Source organism: Alligator sinensis, unplaced genomic scaffold (genome assembly GCF_000455745.1).
Source record: "Alligator sinensis unplaced genomic scaffold, ASM45574v1 scaffold181_1, whole genome shotgun sequence".
NCBI classification, from domain to species: domain Eukaryota; kingdom Metazoa; phylum Chordata; order Crocodylia; family Alligatoridae; genus Alligator; species Alligator sinensis.
The window spans coordinates 1,810,694-1,826,042 of NW_005842022.1; the positions used below are offsets into that span (position 1 = coordinate 1,810,694).

The following is a 15,349-nucleotide window of genomic DNA, read 5'->3' on the forward strand; positions in this document are numbered from 1 at the left end:
CTTGGGCGGAAACTGCTCAAGCCTCTTATACGGCTAACAGGCCAATCGCTAGCCGCCACGTGTGAATAATTTAGCACTAGCCAATCACGGGGAACGAATTTGCATACCGGTGGCGGGAACTCTTTTGCACCGTGCATCCCTCTTGCAACTCGAGCAATGCACTCTGCAAAAGAAGCTGCAGAAAAGGCGGGAAACTGGTCCGTGCACCGGAGTTTCCTCTTGCTACAGGAAACTCCCGTGCAATGCTCTGCAACTTACCGTGGATAATTCTGATGCCGAAGCACACACACACAATCATGCCTTTTGGGTCATGACAGTGATCATTTGCCTTAATAACCCATCTTTGTGGCTTTCCTGAGTACTGGTTTTGCAGGGGTTTTGCCAGTTTGGATCTACCATATCTGTTTTAAAATAAAATGCAAATCTAAAATTTCACAGGAAGAGGTCATCTAATCCAGCTGTAACATTTAGTCTACAACTGCACATATTTATTTTATAGTTCATAAAAGTAGGCCAGGAAACTTATAGATAAAAGACCTGAAGATCTTATCTTAGCATGTACGTTATACAATCTGCTAGTGGGGAAAAAGGGATATATCAGTAGGAAGGGCATGAAAGACCAAGCAAAAATCCAGTACCTATGAGATCATATAGATACAGACATATATCCATTATTATGAATTATAGTTTGTATGTAAAAATTATAGCTTATAGCTAACTGTTGCTCCAAGTCAGCCATACAAAAGAAGAAGAATAGCTTATCTGTTTTGGATGGGTAAATGTAAATGCTGACTTGTTTCCTGTGGTTGTTACAGTTCAAGAAGTATTCTTAGGATAGATATGAATGATACTGCAGGGGCCTGGGAAGATATCAGATATATATTCACTGGGCTATACCTGCTGTTGGCACAGTGATCGCCATTTGAAAGTCAATATTTAAAAACAGTCCCTATACCCTGCTGTCCAAGGTACCACAGTTCTTTCCAGTTCTAATAATTCTGTGGTATAGTAAAAGTTGGGTAATGTTGGCTTTAATGGTGACCCTCTACTGAAAAAAACCCAACTTGTTCAGTTTTTAAGTACATTTTGGTTATTGGGGCCCTGGAGGAATAAAGGACTAGTTCTTGAATGTGATTGGAGGTATCTCTTCAAATCCTGCTGTGATCCCTCATTATGGTACTTGACTCTGGAACTTTAGAACAGGCATATTTATTTTCCAGGATTTCTGATGTTACAGATAGCTGGCTGAGAATTCCTCAAAAAAACTTTTCTTTTATAGAAATTGGAAAATTCTTGTGTGTTAGCAACAAATCTTTCTCAATTATTTGACTGGAAAAACAGAAGATATCAGAACTGTCAATGTTTCATTTTGACATTCGCAAAACAAAACTCTAATTTTCCTGTTTTGAAAAAAACACCCTTTTATAGAAATATAAGCTAATTAAAAGCATTAAATTAATTGGAATAGAAACAGAGTCAGAACATTTTCAAGTTTTTGAATTTCCCTTCCCATTCAGGATAGCAAGAAAGCTTTCAATATACGAAAACATCTTGTATGTTAGAAAACCATTTTCTATGCCACTGTAGGCAGGAGGTTGCACTCTTTAGCTTCTGACCTTTAGGATGGCTACCCTGTCAAAATGTAAACTTATTCGATGGGTTAACTTACACATGTCACTACCATTAAAAGCTATATATTTTTAACTTCCCTTTCAAATTGAGTTAAGAGTTTTAGTGCATGCATGGGACCAGAAGGAAGATGATGGTGCTTTTAACTCAAGTTGACAGACCTGGCATGTGTTAAAAGTTACAGCTAGAATTAACACAGTTCATTAGCTGCTAACATCACTCTGTGCTGACATAAGCATTGTTTTTTGCAGCTTAAACACTGGTTTGAAGTGTGGCTATTCTGACTCATGCTAAACTAAAGGTGAAGCTACACGTTACACTTACACTATACTAAATCTATTATATGTTAAGCAGTTTTAAAGTTAGCATGTGCTGTGAGCAGTCACACATTAATGTTTAATACCATTCCTTTCCTGTACTGCTCTAACTTGCCACTAGGGCTAAATACAGACATTCAAAAAGCCCAAGGTGGAATCAATCCAAGTTGCATGGTTTTCTCTAAGCAGCATAGATTAGATCGGTACCGAACAGAACAGACATTCACCCTTTGTTGGGGTGGGGAGGTGTGCAAATTTTAGACGAGGTTCCACCATTTTTAAATCAGTCTATATGTGCCAAACTTCTGTTCTGTTACAAGTATAGACTACTTTTGTGTGCTGAACTTCTGTTCTGTTACAGGTGTAGACCAGTTTCTGATCACTTGTACTGGAAAAAGAGTAATGTCTGTATCTGACCTACAGGGATGGCTAGGAGCCAGAACACCTGCACTCTATCCCTGCTCAGGGGTAGGTGGCTGGCAGTAATGCATCCTGTGATGCTGGAAGACTTCAAATTGCTCATTTTTGCTCATTGAGCAAACTGAAGTTACCCTAACACAAGCTAGGTAGCACATCCCAGAGTTCACCTTTAATGTGAGGGCGCTCATATTTTAAGTGTCCTTAATATAGTCTAAGTGTAATGTGTAACTTCACCGTAACTTGAGAAGAGTCATCTTATCATCTATAATCATGTTAACTCTGCATAACCTTCTGTAATTTAGTGTGGATGCCCACAAGTTGAAGCAATGGACATCATGCATACAGAACACAAGTTTCATTTTTATGGTTATTTGTTTCCTTTTTTGCTTTTTTTCTTCCCATCCAGTGACACCATTCACTGAAAATAAGATGCTCATCCTGCAAACCATTGCTCATGTGAACAATTTCATTAACTTCAGTGGGACTATTCACAGGCATAAGAGTTTTTAGGATTAGACCCCACTATTGTAGCCGCATTAATTTTATAGAAAATTAACTCTAATTATTCACGTAGAAAGAGCCTTAGAAAAAAAACTTTTAGGAAAATTAAATTGGAGATAGTTCAATCAAAATTTGGGATATAGACAGTTACTTAGTATCACAAAATGCAAATTTAGTAAGCCATACGTCTGTTAAAATGCTTTGGTTTCCTTAACTGACCTCAGATTTTTTTAACTGTCACTTATGACTTTATCGTATCTCCAGAAATGTTAGAAACTCTGAGTTTTTCCATAGGCGCATATGCAGAAATAGAAGGCATTATTTCAGTGGTTTATAGTAAGATGACTGGATTAAGCTAGCTTCTTGTCTAGACAGATTCCAGTAGCCATGGTGCAAGTAAAATGGGGAATGTATTAGAATTAACAGATTTAATTTATTTTGTAAATGGTGTTTTCAAAGTGACTTAAATGATATGACCATTATATGTTCAAATGCTAGAAACAATGTCAATACCTTGCAAGCTCTGTGGGTCATATTTTATGCTTTATGCTGTGGTAAAAGAACGTATCAAAGACATTTCTCAAATATATGCATAAGTTGTAAAAAGTAACGCTATAAAACATCAGGATTTAAAATTCTTGCAGTAAGTGCTCTGTGGGATTATGCTGCCTTCATAAAAAGGCTGCCAGCACAAAGAGACTAATTCCAGCCTTAAATTAACCAGCTCAGGGGAGCATGTGCTAGTACTGAGTGGCAAAGCTTGTGAATCACTCCTAGGACATTTGCCCTGTGGATGAAGGAGGAAAATGGTCCATAAAGTTCACAATGGGTCTGAAAAGCAGAAACGTGCATTGGAGTCCTGTTGAGCTTGTTGGCTAAGTTCAGCAGCAGGGTGTCTGTGGTTCAGCAGCTCTGCCTGCATTAAAGAAATGAGGGGAAGTTCTTTTCTCATTTTGTGAGCTTTTCTGTTTTCTATTGTTTGCTTTTAGCACTTTTTAAATCCTACTTTTTAAACTGAAATTATATACCTATTTTTACAGAATGATGTATAAATAAAATATAATCAGTAGAACACCAGAGCTGTCTGGTACTGAATGTCTAGATGTGGTGCATATTGTGCACCCGACACATCATAAGTATCTATACCTTCTAATTGGGGACATTGGCATTCTTTCAATGGCACCAATGCTTTTCATTTTGCATACTAAACCTGTATGGAGTATTTTTCATAGTTTAGAGCAGACTGAGTCTATGGATGCTTCAGACAGAATATACAGCCTTTGTTAGGACTTGCAGCAGTCAATGGAAATTCCAGAGAACATGGGAATAATCTGACATATGAAACTCCCTTGCATAGCATACCATACCATAGCAACTCTTGTATAGGATGCATTGGAACATAAGTCTTGAAACATTGTTGTTTTATCTTTATAAAAGATGTAACTTGACTGGAATTCTTTTGTTATTCACCTCTTTGTTTGGGGAAATACACACCTACAATTATTGTGGCATTTTACCTGGGCTTTTAACAACATGTGCACAAAAAGATAGATACTAAGCAATATGATGCCTGTTAGCAAGGTGTTCCTGAGCTGTGATAGATTGCTTTTAATGCCTGGTTATTTACCAGCCTCATCAAATGTCCTTGCATTGGCTGCGGTGACTTGGAAGGAGCTTAACATTACTACCCAAACGAGTGGAAAGCACAGTGTGTCTTTCGAGTCGGATATATCTGAACTTGATTATTAAGAATGCTGGACTATTTCCCTCGTACTCTTTTCTGTCTCTATCTAGCTGGCCTGTTGCCATTTTCATGCCAGTCTCCATGGTAACTTCTTTAAGGATAAAATAACAGAAATGTGAGGAAGCCGCCTGCCCACAAAAAAGCTGCCACGGTCCCGGTGCCAGAGCCCTGACTAGACAGGATCCCAGTACACTGCATTCCAGAAGAGTTATGCAGGTTACTGCAGCTGGTTCTATTTAAAGGTGCAGTGTCTCCTTCACCACTGAACGTGGATGGAGAATGTCTCCTGATTTTCCCCCTGCCCCACCCCCACATTTAGAAATATACCTATATAATTCTTGTGTATCCATTTTTCCCCTGTTGCCAGGTTTACCTAATCACTTTTTTTAATATTGTAAAGTCGATATGTCGGAAGATGCTTCTGTTCTAAACTGAAATGTTATCCAGTTATCCAGCGACAGTTTTGTCCACAAGTTAAAATAGCTTGTGGGAGCTCCGACAGAGAGCAGCGCTTCATTGTTTTATGCGCCATAAAATCAGTACCTAAATATCTTTTTTGTGTCTGTGCATTTCGGAAGAGGGGGAGTTCCCTCTATTCCTTCAGACCTACAGTCTAAATAGACAGATGAGACAAAGAGTAGGGTCAAAATAGTAATATCCCCATTTTTCTGGTCATGAAACTGCTCCAGTTCAGATGAGACTGGCAGCTCTGGGAATTGAACCCTGGTGTCCTGATACACAAAATACTGCTTCATTCCAAGGCAGTCTTTCTTCGTAAAGACTTTTTTGGAGTCCCACCTTCTTTGTTTGCTAAAATGTGGCTTTAAAAATGTGTGCTGGGGAGGGGGGATTTTGGGAGGTAAGGGTTAAATTCTGCTGTCCTTCTACACTTATGTAATCTCACAGGTGCCAGCTGAAGCTTTTGAGGTATGCAGCACCCCTGAAAATCAGTTATTTATGTGCTTTGAAAATGTTGTCTCTAGTTCTTTTTGCTATTGATACAATTTGAGAGCATGGATCAGGAGGACTTTTGTGGTCTCCTTCCGTCTTGAAATACCATATGTTCCTATACCAAAAGAATGTGGCACTTGAAGCTAGCGTGTAGCTAGCTGGCTATGGTGTAACCTTTGAACATTCAAGGCATGTGGCCTCTGTAAACCATCGCATCTGGCATTGGACAAAAGAGTGTATAATAGGTTATCATAATTCCACTCCTTGTACTGAGTGCCCTTCACAGCATCTATTAGTGAAATGAGGAGAAGAGGCAGTGAAGTGCTCCTTCACATTCTTTCTCGTGGGATTGCAGGTTTTTTTTCCTACAATGTAGGAAGCAGACCCCTTGAAGTCATCCTGACAAATGAAAGTGTGCCAATTTCTGTGTTGAATTAATGGAACCTTTCTGACAAGAACTGCCCTGTTTTTAGAGTTGTTTTACGGAAGACTGAAGTTCTTGTTGGAGTTGGAAATTATTTCTGCAGGGATACTATAGTCAACTAATTTATCCAGTACTGGCCATAAATGTATGTTGCTCTGTCCTGCTTTGCAAGGTTTTATTTTCTGTGCTTCAGTGCAATGCTACACAATACCATTAATTAAGATTGTTAACACAGCAGTAGCATCAATTATATTGTTTTTATGTGGAACAATTTCATGTATAGGAAAAAACCTGAGCTCAATGGAAGCTTTAATTTTGTCATCAGTGCAGAGAAGGGAGAAAGTGAGGGTAAATGAGTGTATAATTCAAGGATTCTAAATGAACTGTACAACATATTGTAGGAGTTGATGATGGACAGTATATCCAGAATTCCCATTTTAGGCCTGAAGTTCATGTTTTGTTATTGGAAAGGTGTTTTCTCTGACTTGCATGAGCTGTCTCAGGAGGTGTTAACAATCTCTGTTTGTAACATGCAGATAGGACAATCAAAATTCATTTCTGTGATTTACCCTTATCTTAATATCTGTGACCAGAACATCTTTTCCTCAGGTGAATCATGCAAGAGGAGAGGAAGTCTCCACTCATGACTGTTTCTTAGAGAGCTGTGGTGTGCTTTGGAAGAGACTTCTGGGTCCAAATCAGGTGGATCATTAACAGCCCAACTTTTGCAGAAAGGCAGGTTCACCCTCTCCATGGTGACTCTGGTCCCCAGCTGACTTCTTCCCCTCTTTCTGTTTCCCTGGCTGAGCAGTTTTTCCTCAGCAGAGGCTCTTCCAATATCATTCTGTCCAGCAGCAAAATATTTTCTGGAGTATTTATGTGGGGCAAAACATGATGATGCATGTCCCTAGTCTTGGCCTGTGTGCCCACTTCTCACCTAGGTTTGTCTAGCTCCATCCCCTACTCCAGCTCTATGAGGACTTTATAGGCTATTAATAGGGGGGAAGTAATACCACTGCCGTAGACATAGCTATACTGTGCTGCTGCCCCTCCTTTCCCTGTACTTGTGAGTAACGTTTCTTTCCTGTATAGATTTAAGAGGGATGATTGTGACCTATATCTGAGAAAACAAATCATTGTCAATGGCAGCAAGGAGATATCCTCTATTAACTTAATGCTTGTGGGCCTCATACAAACCTAGATTGAAAGAGCTGTCCACCCTTTTTTTTAACATTCTTACGATTTAATTAATGAAGATTAATTGAACCAAAAAAATAAAATTCCTCTATTTCATATAACTTGTTTTATGTTGAGTATAACAGTTGTTCAAGTAATTAATTTAGTGAGGTAATAAGTACTGCAATTAATGCTATTCAAGCTTGAATCTGATTTTTTTGTACATGTTTTTATTTTTGTATCCTTTATAATTTTGAAGATCTCCAGGTACCATTTCAAAGGGGATTTCTTGTTTTGTCTTGTGTCCAACTAGTGGGAACCCCACTTGCAGAATAAGGGGTGAATGTATATAGTTTACCAGTCTGGTTCTGTCATCTGATCACTTTTCCTCATTATACATTTTGCAACATGTTGCATATAGGTATGATCATGTGGGAAACCTTCTAGAAACTTTTTTGAGGTCAGCACACCAATCCTTGTGCATAATGGTCACTTATCTTTATTCTGCAGCCCTATAAATATTCCATAGGACACAAGAGAAAAATGGGAACACCTTGTTGGGGGGGTGTCATCCCTAACAAGAAGAGCCCATTTGGTGTCTGCATCTGTAACTTCTACTGTTGCTTCAACTGCTAAACCAAATTCTGTTTCTGCTTGGCTGCTGCTGCTTCTGTTACTCTGAGAGGTGCTGCTACTGCCAGCTTCTTTCTTTCTGGTCCTGCCATAATGTCTGGGGACATTTATGACTTCTGTGTAGGCAAAAGGAGAGAAAACCAATTCCCTTTCTTCATGAAATGGAAATTAACAATGAACTGCAACAGTCTCCTACCTCTATCTACAAAACTGAATAAGGAATCTGTTACGAAAATGTTGGTGTAGAGCAGGACATCTATTAACTTTCTTGCCTCCTGTAAGTGAGATGTGGGGTAACTTAGTAAAAATCTTCAAAGACTTAATATGCAAATGGTAACACTTCTGTGTTCCATATGTAACTGGCAAAGACTGGCTGTCTCAGATACTTGCCCCAAATGGTAATCATGTGATCAAGCATGACCTTCAGAGAAAGGAGCAAGGAATTGGGAAGCATGGTAGTCTAATGATTAGATTTGGTGATCAGGTATCAAAGCATAGGTTTTGTTCATAACTCTGCCATAGGTTCACTGCATGAGTTGGATAAACAATTCGAACTCAGTGTGTCTCCAATAAAAGCTATTGCAGTAAAGTGCTTCATGTTCCTCAGCTAGAATGAGCTGCTAGAATACTTAGTGTTCTTATTCAAGATAAATAGTCTTTTTCTAATTCCCATTGTGAATTCCTTCTCACTTATCTGACACCTCTTTGGGGTTTGGAAATTTTTATTTAAAATAGCAAGGAGTTTTACATTTTAAAAATCCATATTTTGCAAAGGAGAACTGTACTGGAGATGATAAAACACAAAATAAAAATGATGTAGACTTGATGATCTTAATTCCTCTGGTCCACTTCCTTGCCAGTGAAGGATTTTCATTTGTAAAACCCCTTTCATTTAGTGCTTTGTCTATATTGATGTCCCTGTTAAGTGTATAAAGATATTGTCTTCACTTTCTCATCACCCATGTTTAGCACTTCTCCCCAGCCTAGATAGCATGTGAGACCTGGTTGCCTATCCCAGATTTCATTGTACCCTGTAAAAAGTTCTTAGTAAAATTAATGTGTTCCATCTATTGAATTCCTTTCATTTACTTATTTTGGAGGTGGGGTGGAATTGATCAAATTATAACTAATTTATCCAAAAAAATCTATCAAATTAGTGAATTCAACTGCTTAGTTTTCACAGTTTCATTCTCCCTTACAGCCTCAGGGCACATCTACTTGTCAATGTACAGCGACATTGCTACGGTGCTGTGCTTTGGTACTTCCTTTTTGAAGTACTATAGCATGGCACAGTACAAGTCGTTACTGTGCCGTGTGCATGGCACACAGATTTCGTTGCTACATCGCCATAGCAGCATGCTATACCAGGGGAGCACGCCACTATGGCGATGTAGCTGGTGATCACATGTAGACACACATGATCACTATGTCACCATAGCGTGACATAGCACATCGATACATCACCGTAGGGCGATGTGTAGATGCATGTCAGTGATACTTTTCCCCGCTTCTTACTACTCCCCATTATTTTGATAAGAAGCAACATTTGACTTATTGGATGGTAATTATCACTCTGATTTTTGTTAAAATTGTCATTTGCTTTTTTTCCATTGTTTATTAGTTCCAAATAATTTTATAACTTCAAATATAAGCTCCATTGCCTGAAAACTTTATCTATGGGCTGAAACTTCATTCATTTCAGTGGATTTGAACTTAAAGCACATACCTTAAAGACTGGATTGAAGTGATTATTGGTAGTTTTGAAGTTTCATTTATTAGCTAATTTATTTCATGCAACTAAAGGCCTGGCATGAAGATCTGGTAGTGTTTATGGTGAAATGAAGTCTAAAAATTCCACTGTCCTTGCAAGGATTTCCCTGAATTCCATAGGATAACACTGTTTCTGTACAAGAGACTTTCCCTTACTGCAATATAGATAGAATTTTAAAACCCTAATTTGTAAATGACTATATAGTTTGTTTTTTTTCGTATTTGAGCTTGAGTCTCTTTTATATTTTGATTTTAAAATAGAACGAAATCCATGGCACAGAAAGCTACTTATTTCATTTTATATTCATAGCATTATGATGTTTCCTCAGACCAGGTTGATTTGAGATGAACTACCATTTTGTAAGCCCCTAGCAGCTAAAATCCATAGAACCAGAACTGTGCTTCAGATAGAAAGAGGTAATGGGATTCAGCCTCTCATCAGTGCTGGGGAATGCATGCAGTAGCATAGTACTAACTGCTCTAGGAATTTTTACCAGGGTAAAGACTCAGGATTTGGCTCATTGACTTTAATAGCAATATTGCTAGAGTAAGAAGTGCTGAAGCCTCCTAGAGCTATAATTATTCTATACCTTTTGAGATGAAAAATAAATTTTGTTGAAGCGTCTGTGTAAGAATCAGGCTGTGGCAGTTTTGCTTTAGTTATCTTAAGTGGATCTTCCTTGAGGTTTTCTTATTTTGGTGATGAGAATCATCCAGTTTAATGATTTTGTGGTCCGTTCTGTTAGAAAAACAGGTTGTCTTGGAAAAAACTACATTTGCCAGTATTTTGTGCTGAAAAGTGATTTTCCATCTGACCACTCATATTCCAGCACTGATGAAAATTGCAGCCATTAAGTAAAAGGCTTCTGGGTCTTGGCCCTAGTAGCATTTGCCTACTAATTTATTGTTGCTACGTTCAAATACTTTTACTTTTGGAGAGGTAAAATACCATTGATTCATTAGTATTCTTCTATAAGAAACTGAAAAGAAGCTTTTTAAAAACAAATTGCTTTGCATATTGTGCTGCAGTTAACCCTATCTTCCTCGCAAATTAGCATGCTTTCAAAGATATATATGGGTCCCTCCCTACCCTCTGTGTTGCCTGGAAAGATCACAGTTGCTGCAAGGGGGAGAGAAAAAATGTTGTATTCAGGAAACCCAAACAAGCTTTATTCCTGAGGAAAAGAATGTTTGAAAATGTTTAAAAGTGTAACATTTTCCAGCTTTGCATATAGTATCTAAGACAAAGTATGTGAAAGAAATGCAACTGTAAGAATGTTAATATGGCTCCAATTGCTGAAACATATGGACCCAATCATTGGCACTGCTACAACACAACTGGGAATGGGAATTAGCATTTGTGTCAGACAAATATGGGACATTTCTTTCTACAGTTTTATTTTTTCACATCAACAAAGCCTTCAAGAGTTGGGAAGGTGTCTCACCTTCGTTATTAATTTTATTCTGTTACCCTGCCTTAAAAAATGAGGAATTGTAGCCAATGTCCTGGAAGCAGTGAAAGGAGGACACAATTTACAGTGCAATATGTATTCCCTACAGACTCTAAGATGTTAAAATCTTCTTTTGTTGGCTCTAGCCTTGTGTGTATTTGAGAGAAGAGCTTTTGACCAAAATTTAAAAAGGTTCTTTTACCTAAGAGAGGTACCCTGTCAAGTTGCATTTTTATTTTATTGCGGCTGCTGTGTTTTGTTTGCTTAGTCTTGGCTCTCTGTTTCCAATACAGGATGATTAATCGAGCCTCAGTTTTTAAGTCTTTGACCTTTAAAAGACTTTGTCTTTTGGTGGATGAAAATAACACAGCAACTTAAAAAAAATCAGTGGGAAAGGAGTTCTTGCTAATTTCTTAAATTTGAAAACTTCTGTATTCTTTTCTTTTCCTTTAGCTAAGAAATTGTTCTTAATGCAGAGAATACTGATTTATTAATTTTTTTACCAACATTTGGTATTTTTCTCACTGTTGCACATAGTTTGGTTATAAATATGTACATACCTATGTTGCAAAACTAATCTCTAAGAGGGTTGGGGAGGGGGGCAGGAAGGGTTCTTTAGCTTTGATTCTAAATCCTTCCATGTTTAAGTGACCTTAGCTGCACTTTGTACAGAGGGTCTATACCTAGGTATTTGCATACAGAAGCATCTGCAGGACTAGGGGCAGGTTGTAAAACCCTGTGAAAATAAAATCTTCTCTTTCTTTGTCTTTACTACACAAGCATATTTTCTCTCTGATTTGCTAATGGAGCAGATGCCTGAATAGCTAGCAATTTCTTTTCCTAGTCATCGGCATCTTGAATGTCAACAGCTCCAGCCATCATGTTTAGTAATTAACTGCTTTGTGTAAGATAACAAGAGAATTTGTACCCTAGTTTTCTCCTTTGCTTTTGCTATGTGGCATATTAATAAAACCATTGTATTCTGGTTGGGAGGGGGATTTCTAGTTCTTGGTGATTTGGGGGTATATATTTTTGGTTTAAAAACAATAATCCATATTTAGAGTCTATATGTCCTCCTGGTTGTTTAAATTTAAAAAGCCAAAATGCATTGCCTTCAGATCAGCTTAAGTCAGGGTATATAATCATATGATTTCATTCCGATATGCCAGCTTGTACTTCAGTCCCCCTGCCTGTCTTGAAAAGCCAGTTGAAACAAATGGGCTTTCCATTGTTCCTTGAACATCTGCATAGCTATGCTATTACAAACCAAAGGCAGGAGGACATTTTACTTCCCTGGACCATTACTGAGAGTCACCTAGCAGCTTGCTCTTCTCTTACCTCGGGGGGTATCGTGGATCAATACATTTGCTGACTGCATCTATGGCAGTGGATAAGTTTTTAATAGATATTCCACTAGTAGATTTGGGGTGACTACATGGGTGATTTTGAACCCATACTGAAAAAAATTATGATACCAAATACCATGATATTTATTACAAAATGTAGTGCTTTGAACCATTATTACAGACTAAATTTTATGAATGATCCTTTATTATATTTATTATACTAAATATACTATATTTAGAACTCTCTTGTTGTCTATTTATAGCAGCCAATGAGGAAAGAAAGCTGGGGAAGATGGTGCCGATTTGCAGTGGTTCAGGTGGTATAATTCTTATGTTTACTGTGGAATGTTTTCACTGATTTCAGTAGATATGCTCCAAACTTAAACTAGTGTTAAAAAAAATGACTCTGGGTCCTAAGATATGTGGATGGTAGGAAAACTTTTAAAGGATTTTTTTTCTTCACTTGAAAAAAATGATTTGTCAAAACTAAAACTTGTCATTGAAATAGACCTTTTAATGAATATTCTATCTGGAAAGGTTTCCCAGATTCAGGACAAAATTCCTGGTCACAATTATGATGGTCTCTAAAATAGTCAGAGCTAGGGACTTGAACTTTGATCTCCCAAATCTCATCAGGGTTCTTTGAGTAGTCACCTATAAGCTCTTCTGGAAATGAAATCCCTCTTCTTTTAGTGAAAAAAACTTAGAGGCTTCCCCCCTCCAGTGAAGACTAGAAAATGTTTAAAATTGTTATTTCTTGTGATGGGAAAACTATTTCCTGCTCAATTCCATTAAAAAGTACAACAGAAGTATTGCCCCAGGTGGGTAGTTCATAAAGGTAGCCAGAATTCAGTCTCACAACAAAATCAACTTGGTTTTCAGTCCAGGAACCCTTTAAAAATTGTGGATCCATTTTAGCATCCCCTTTTCTTCTAGGCTAGGGACAGACATTCAGAAAGCTACAGCCTGAATTGATTCAATTTCTGCAAGTTAGTCTAACCTGCCTAGGTTGAACTGATTTGTAAAAGTACAGACATCCCCTCTGGGTTGAGGAAATGTGGGTACATGCCTGCAGTTGCTCAGGCCAGGAGCCAGGGAGGCACTAGAGTGCACCCTCAGCTGCAGGAAAACTGTGCTGCAGGGGGCATATCCAACCCAGGCAGTAGCATTGGCTGAACTGGCCAGAGAGGGGGTTTAATTCTCCCCTCCCTGTCCCACCAGCAGGGACCCAAGCTGGGTCTGCCTGGCATTCCCCCCTCACTGCTGCAGCAGTGGGGCCAGGCACAGCCAGACACCAGCTGGCATGGCCGCCTCATGCAGAGGGGGCAGGATTGGGGCTTATTCCACCTTCTGCCACCACTACCACCGGGAGACCGCAGCCAGGTCTGCCCACCCCAGCTGCCGCCACTGCTGCTGGCTCCCTGCTTGGGGCAAGTGATGGAATAAGCCCTCTCTGCTGGATGCCAGAAGGAAGGAGAATAATCCCTGTGCCTGTCCCCTGCCTAAGGGGCCCTGCCAGTCCATGTGTGGCCATGCCCCACCTGGCTGCAGCAGCAGGGCAGGCAGAGCTGTGGCAGACTGTGTGCAGCAGCACTGAGGCACAGAGAGGGGAGAGCCCTCCATCCCCTACCCCCAGTGCTACCTCCACTGTGGTCTACAGCAGCTTTCTTCACCCCACAGCGTGCCCCTCTTCCCCTCCCACCAGGAAGGGGCTTGCACTCGGCAAAACCACGACATGGGCTGCTGCCTCTGTCACAATCACTCCCCCCTTGCCACTCCAGTGACTGGGCACAGGTGGGGCCAGATGCTGGCCAGCAGGGCTCCTTAAATGGGGGGCAGGGAGTGGAGTTATCCCCCCCTCTGCCCCCAGGACATCACAGCAGGGTCTGCCTGTGCCAACTGCCACCGCTGCTCGCTCTGTGTCTGGGCAGAATAAGCCCTTTCCTTCTCCCTTCCATTCAGCATCTGTCAGAGAGGCCTTATTGTGCTGCTTGCCCTGGGTACAGAGCAAGCGATAGTGGCACTGGGGGCGGGGAGGGGCTTGGAGAGATCTGGTTCCCTCTGAGCCCCAGTGTTGCTGCACTGGCAGGGCCTCTCTAGGTGGAGGGCAGGGATGGAGGTTATTCCCCTTCCCTCTGGCATCCAGCAGAGGGGGCTTATTCCACCACTTGCCCCAAGCAGGGAGCAAGCGGTGGAGGCAGTGGTGAAAGTGGGCAGAGCTGGCTGCGATTCCCCAGGGGAAAGGGGGGTAGAGTGGAGAATAACCCCCCTCTCAGCTCCCTCTGCCTCAGGGGCCATGCCAGCCAGTGTCTGGCCATGCCTGCTGCAGCAGTGAGGGGGTAGCACCTGGCAGACCCAGGTCAGGTCCATGCCAGAGGGACAGGGAGGGGGGAATTAAACACCTCTCTGGCTAGACCCACACCCCTGCTTGTCTCTGCTTGTGCCTGCTCAGCTGGAGAGCAGAGAGGTGGGGCCAGCCCTGCTCCACTAGAGCAAAGAGCCCAGCCTGAAGAGCATGCCGGGATGCTGGGGGACTCTGGTTGACATTAAATCAGGAAGCGATCTGGAACAGATATTGCATAAACTAGTTTGAGCTAGATCAGTTAAGTCTGATACTACATTCAGCCAGGTTTATCTCAAACTGATTTTGGCCATTTTGAAACTGGTTTATGTGCACTGAACGTTGTGCGGGCCGGGCGAGAGCCAGGCCCTTTTTCGTGCTGCACGCGGGCTGTGGCCAGCAGCCCGGGCACGCGGGGTCGGAGAGAGAAGCGTGACAAGCTAGAATTAGGCACAGACTCGTAGCGGTAGTTTTAAAGATTGTTTACTTACACCAGAGATGGTCGTGGTGTAGGCTGGAAAACTTGCTTGAGTTGCGGTTACAGACAAAGACAACACGAACGGTCACGTGGAGTTTGCTAGGCTCCACGGAAACAGAGCTCCAGATGCTCTGGGTGAGCGCGCCACCAAAATCGGACTCGTAGATA

The 15,349-nt window shown here is 40.6% G+C and overlaps 1 protein-coding gene across 6 annotated transcripts in view; it reads left to right on the forward strand.

Annotated features, from left to right (window-relative positions):
• The window catches only part of LOC112550049, a 330,470-nt gene that overhangs the window by 265,510 nt on the left and 49,611 nt on the right, over positions 1 to 15,349 (forward strand). For 5 of the 6 annotated variants that reach the window (XM_025202363.1, XM_025202364.1, XM_025202360.1 and 2 more), the window contains exon 4: positions 12,626 to 12,679. The exons of the other annotated variant lie outside the window; for it this stretch is intronic. In XM_025202363.1, coding sequence (XP_025058148.1) covers positions 12,626 to 12,679 — 54 coding nt within the window. The remainder of the gene's footprint in view (positions 1 to 12,625; positions 12,680 to 15,349) is intronic. 6 annotated transcript variants of the gene reach the window in all.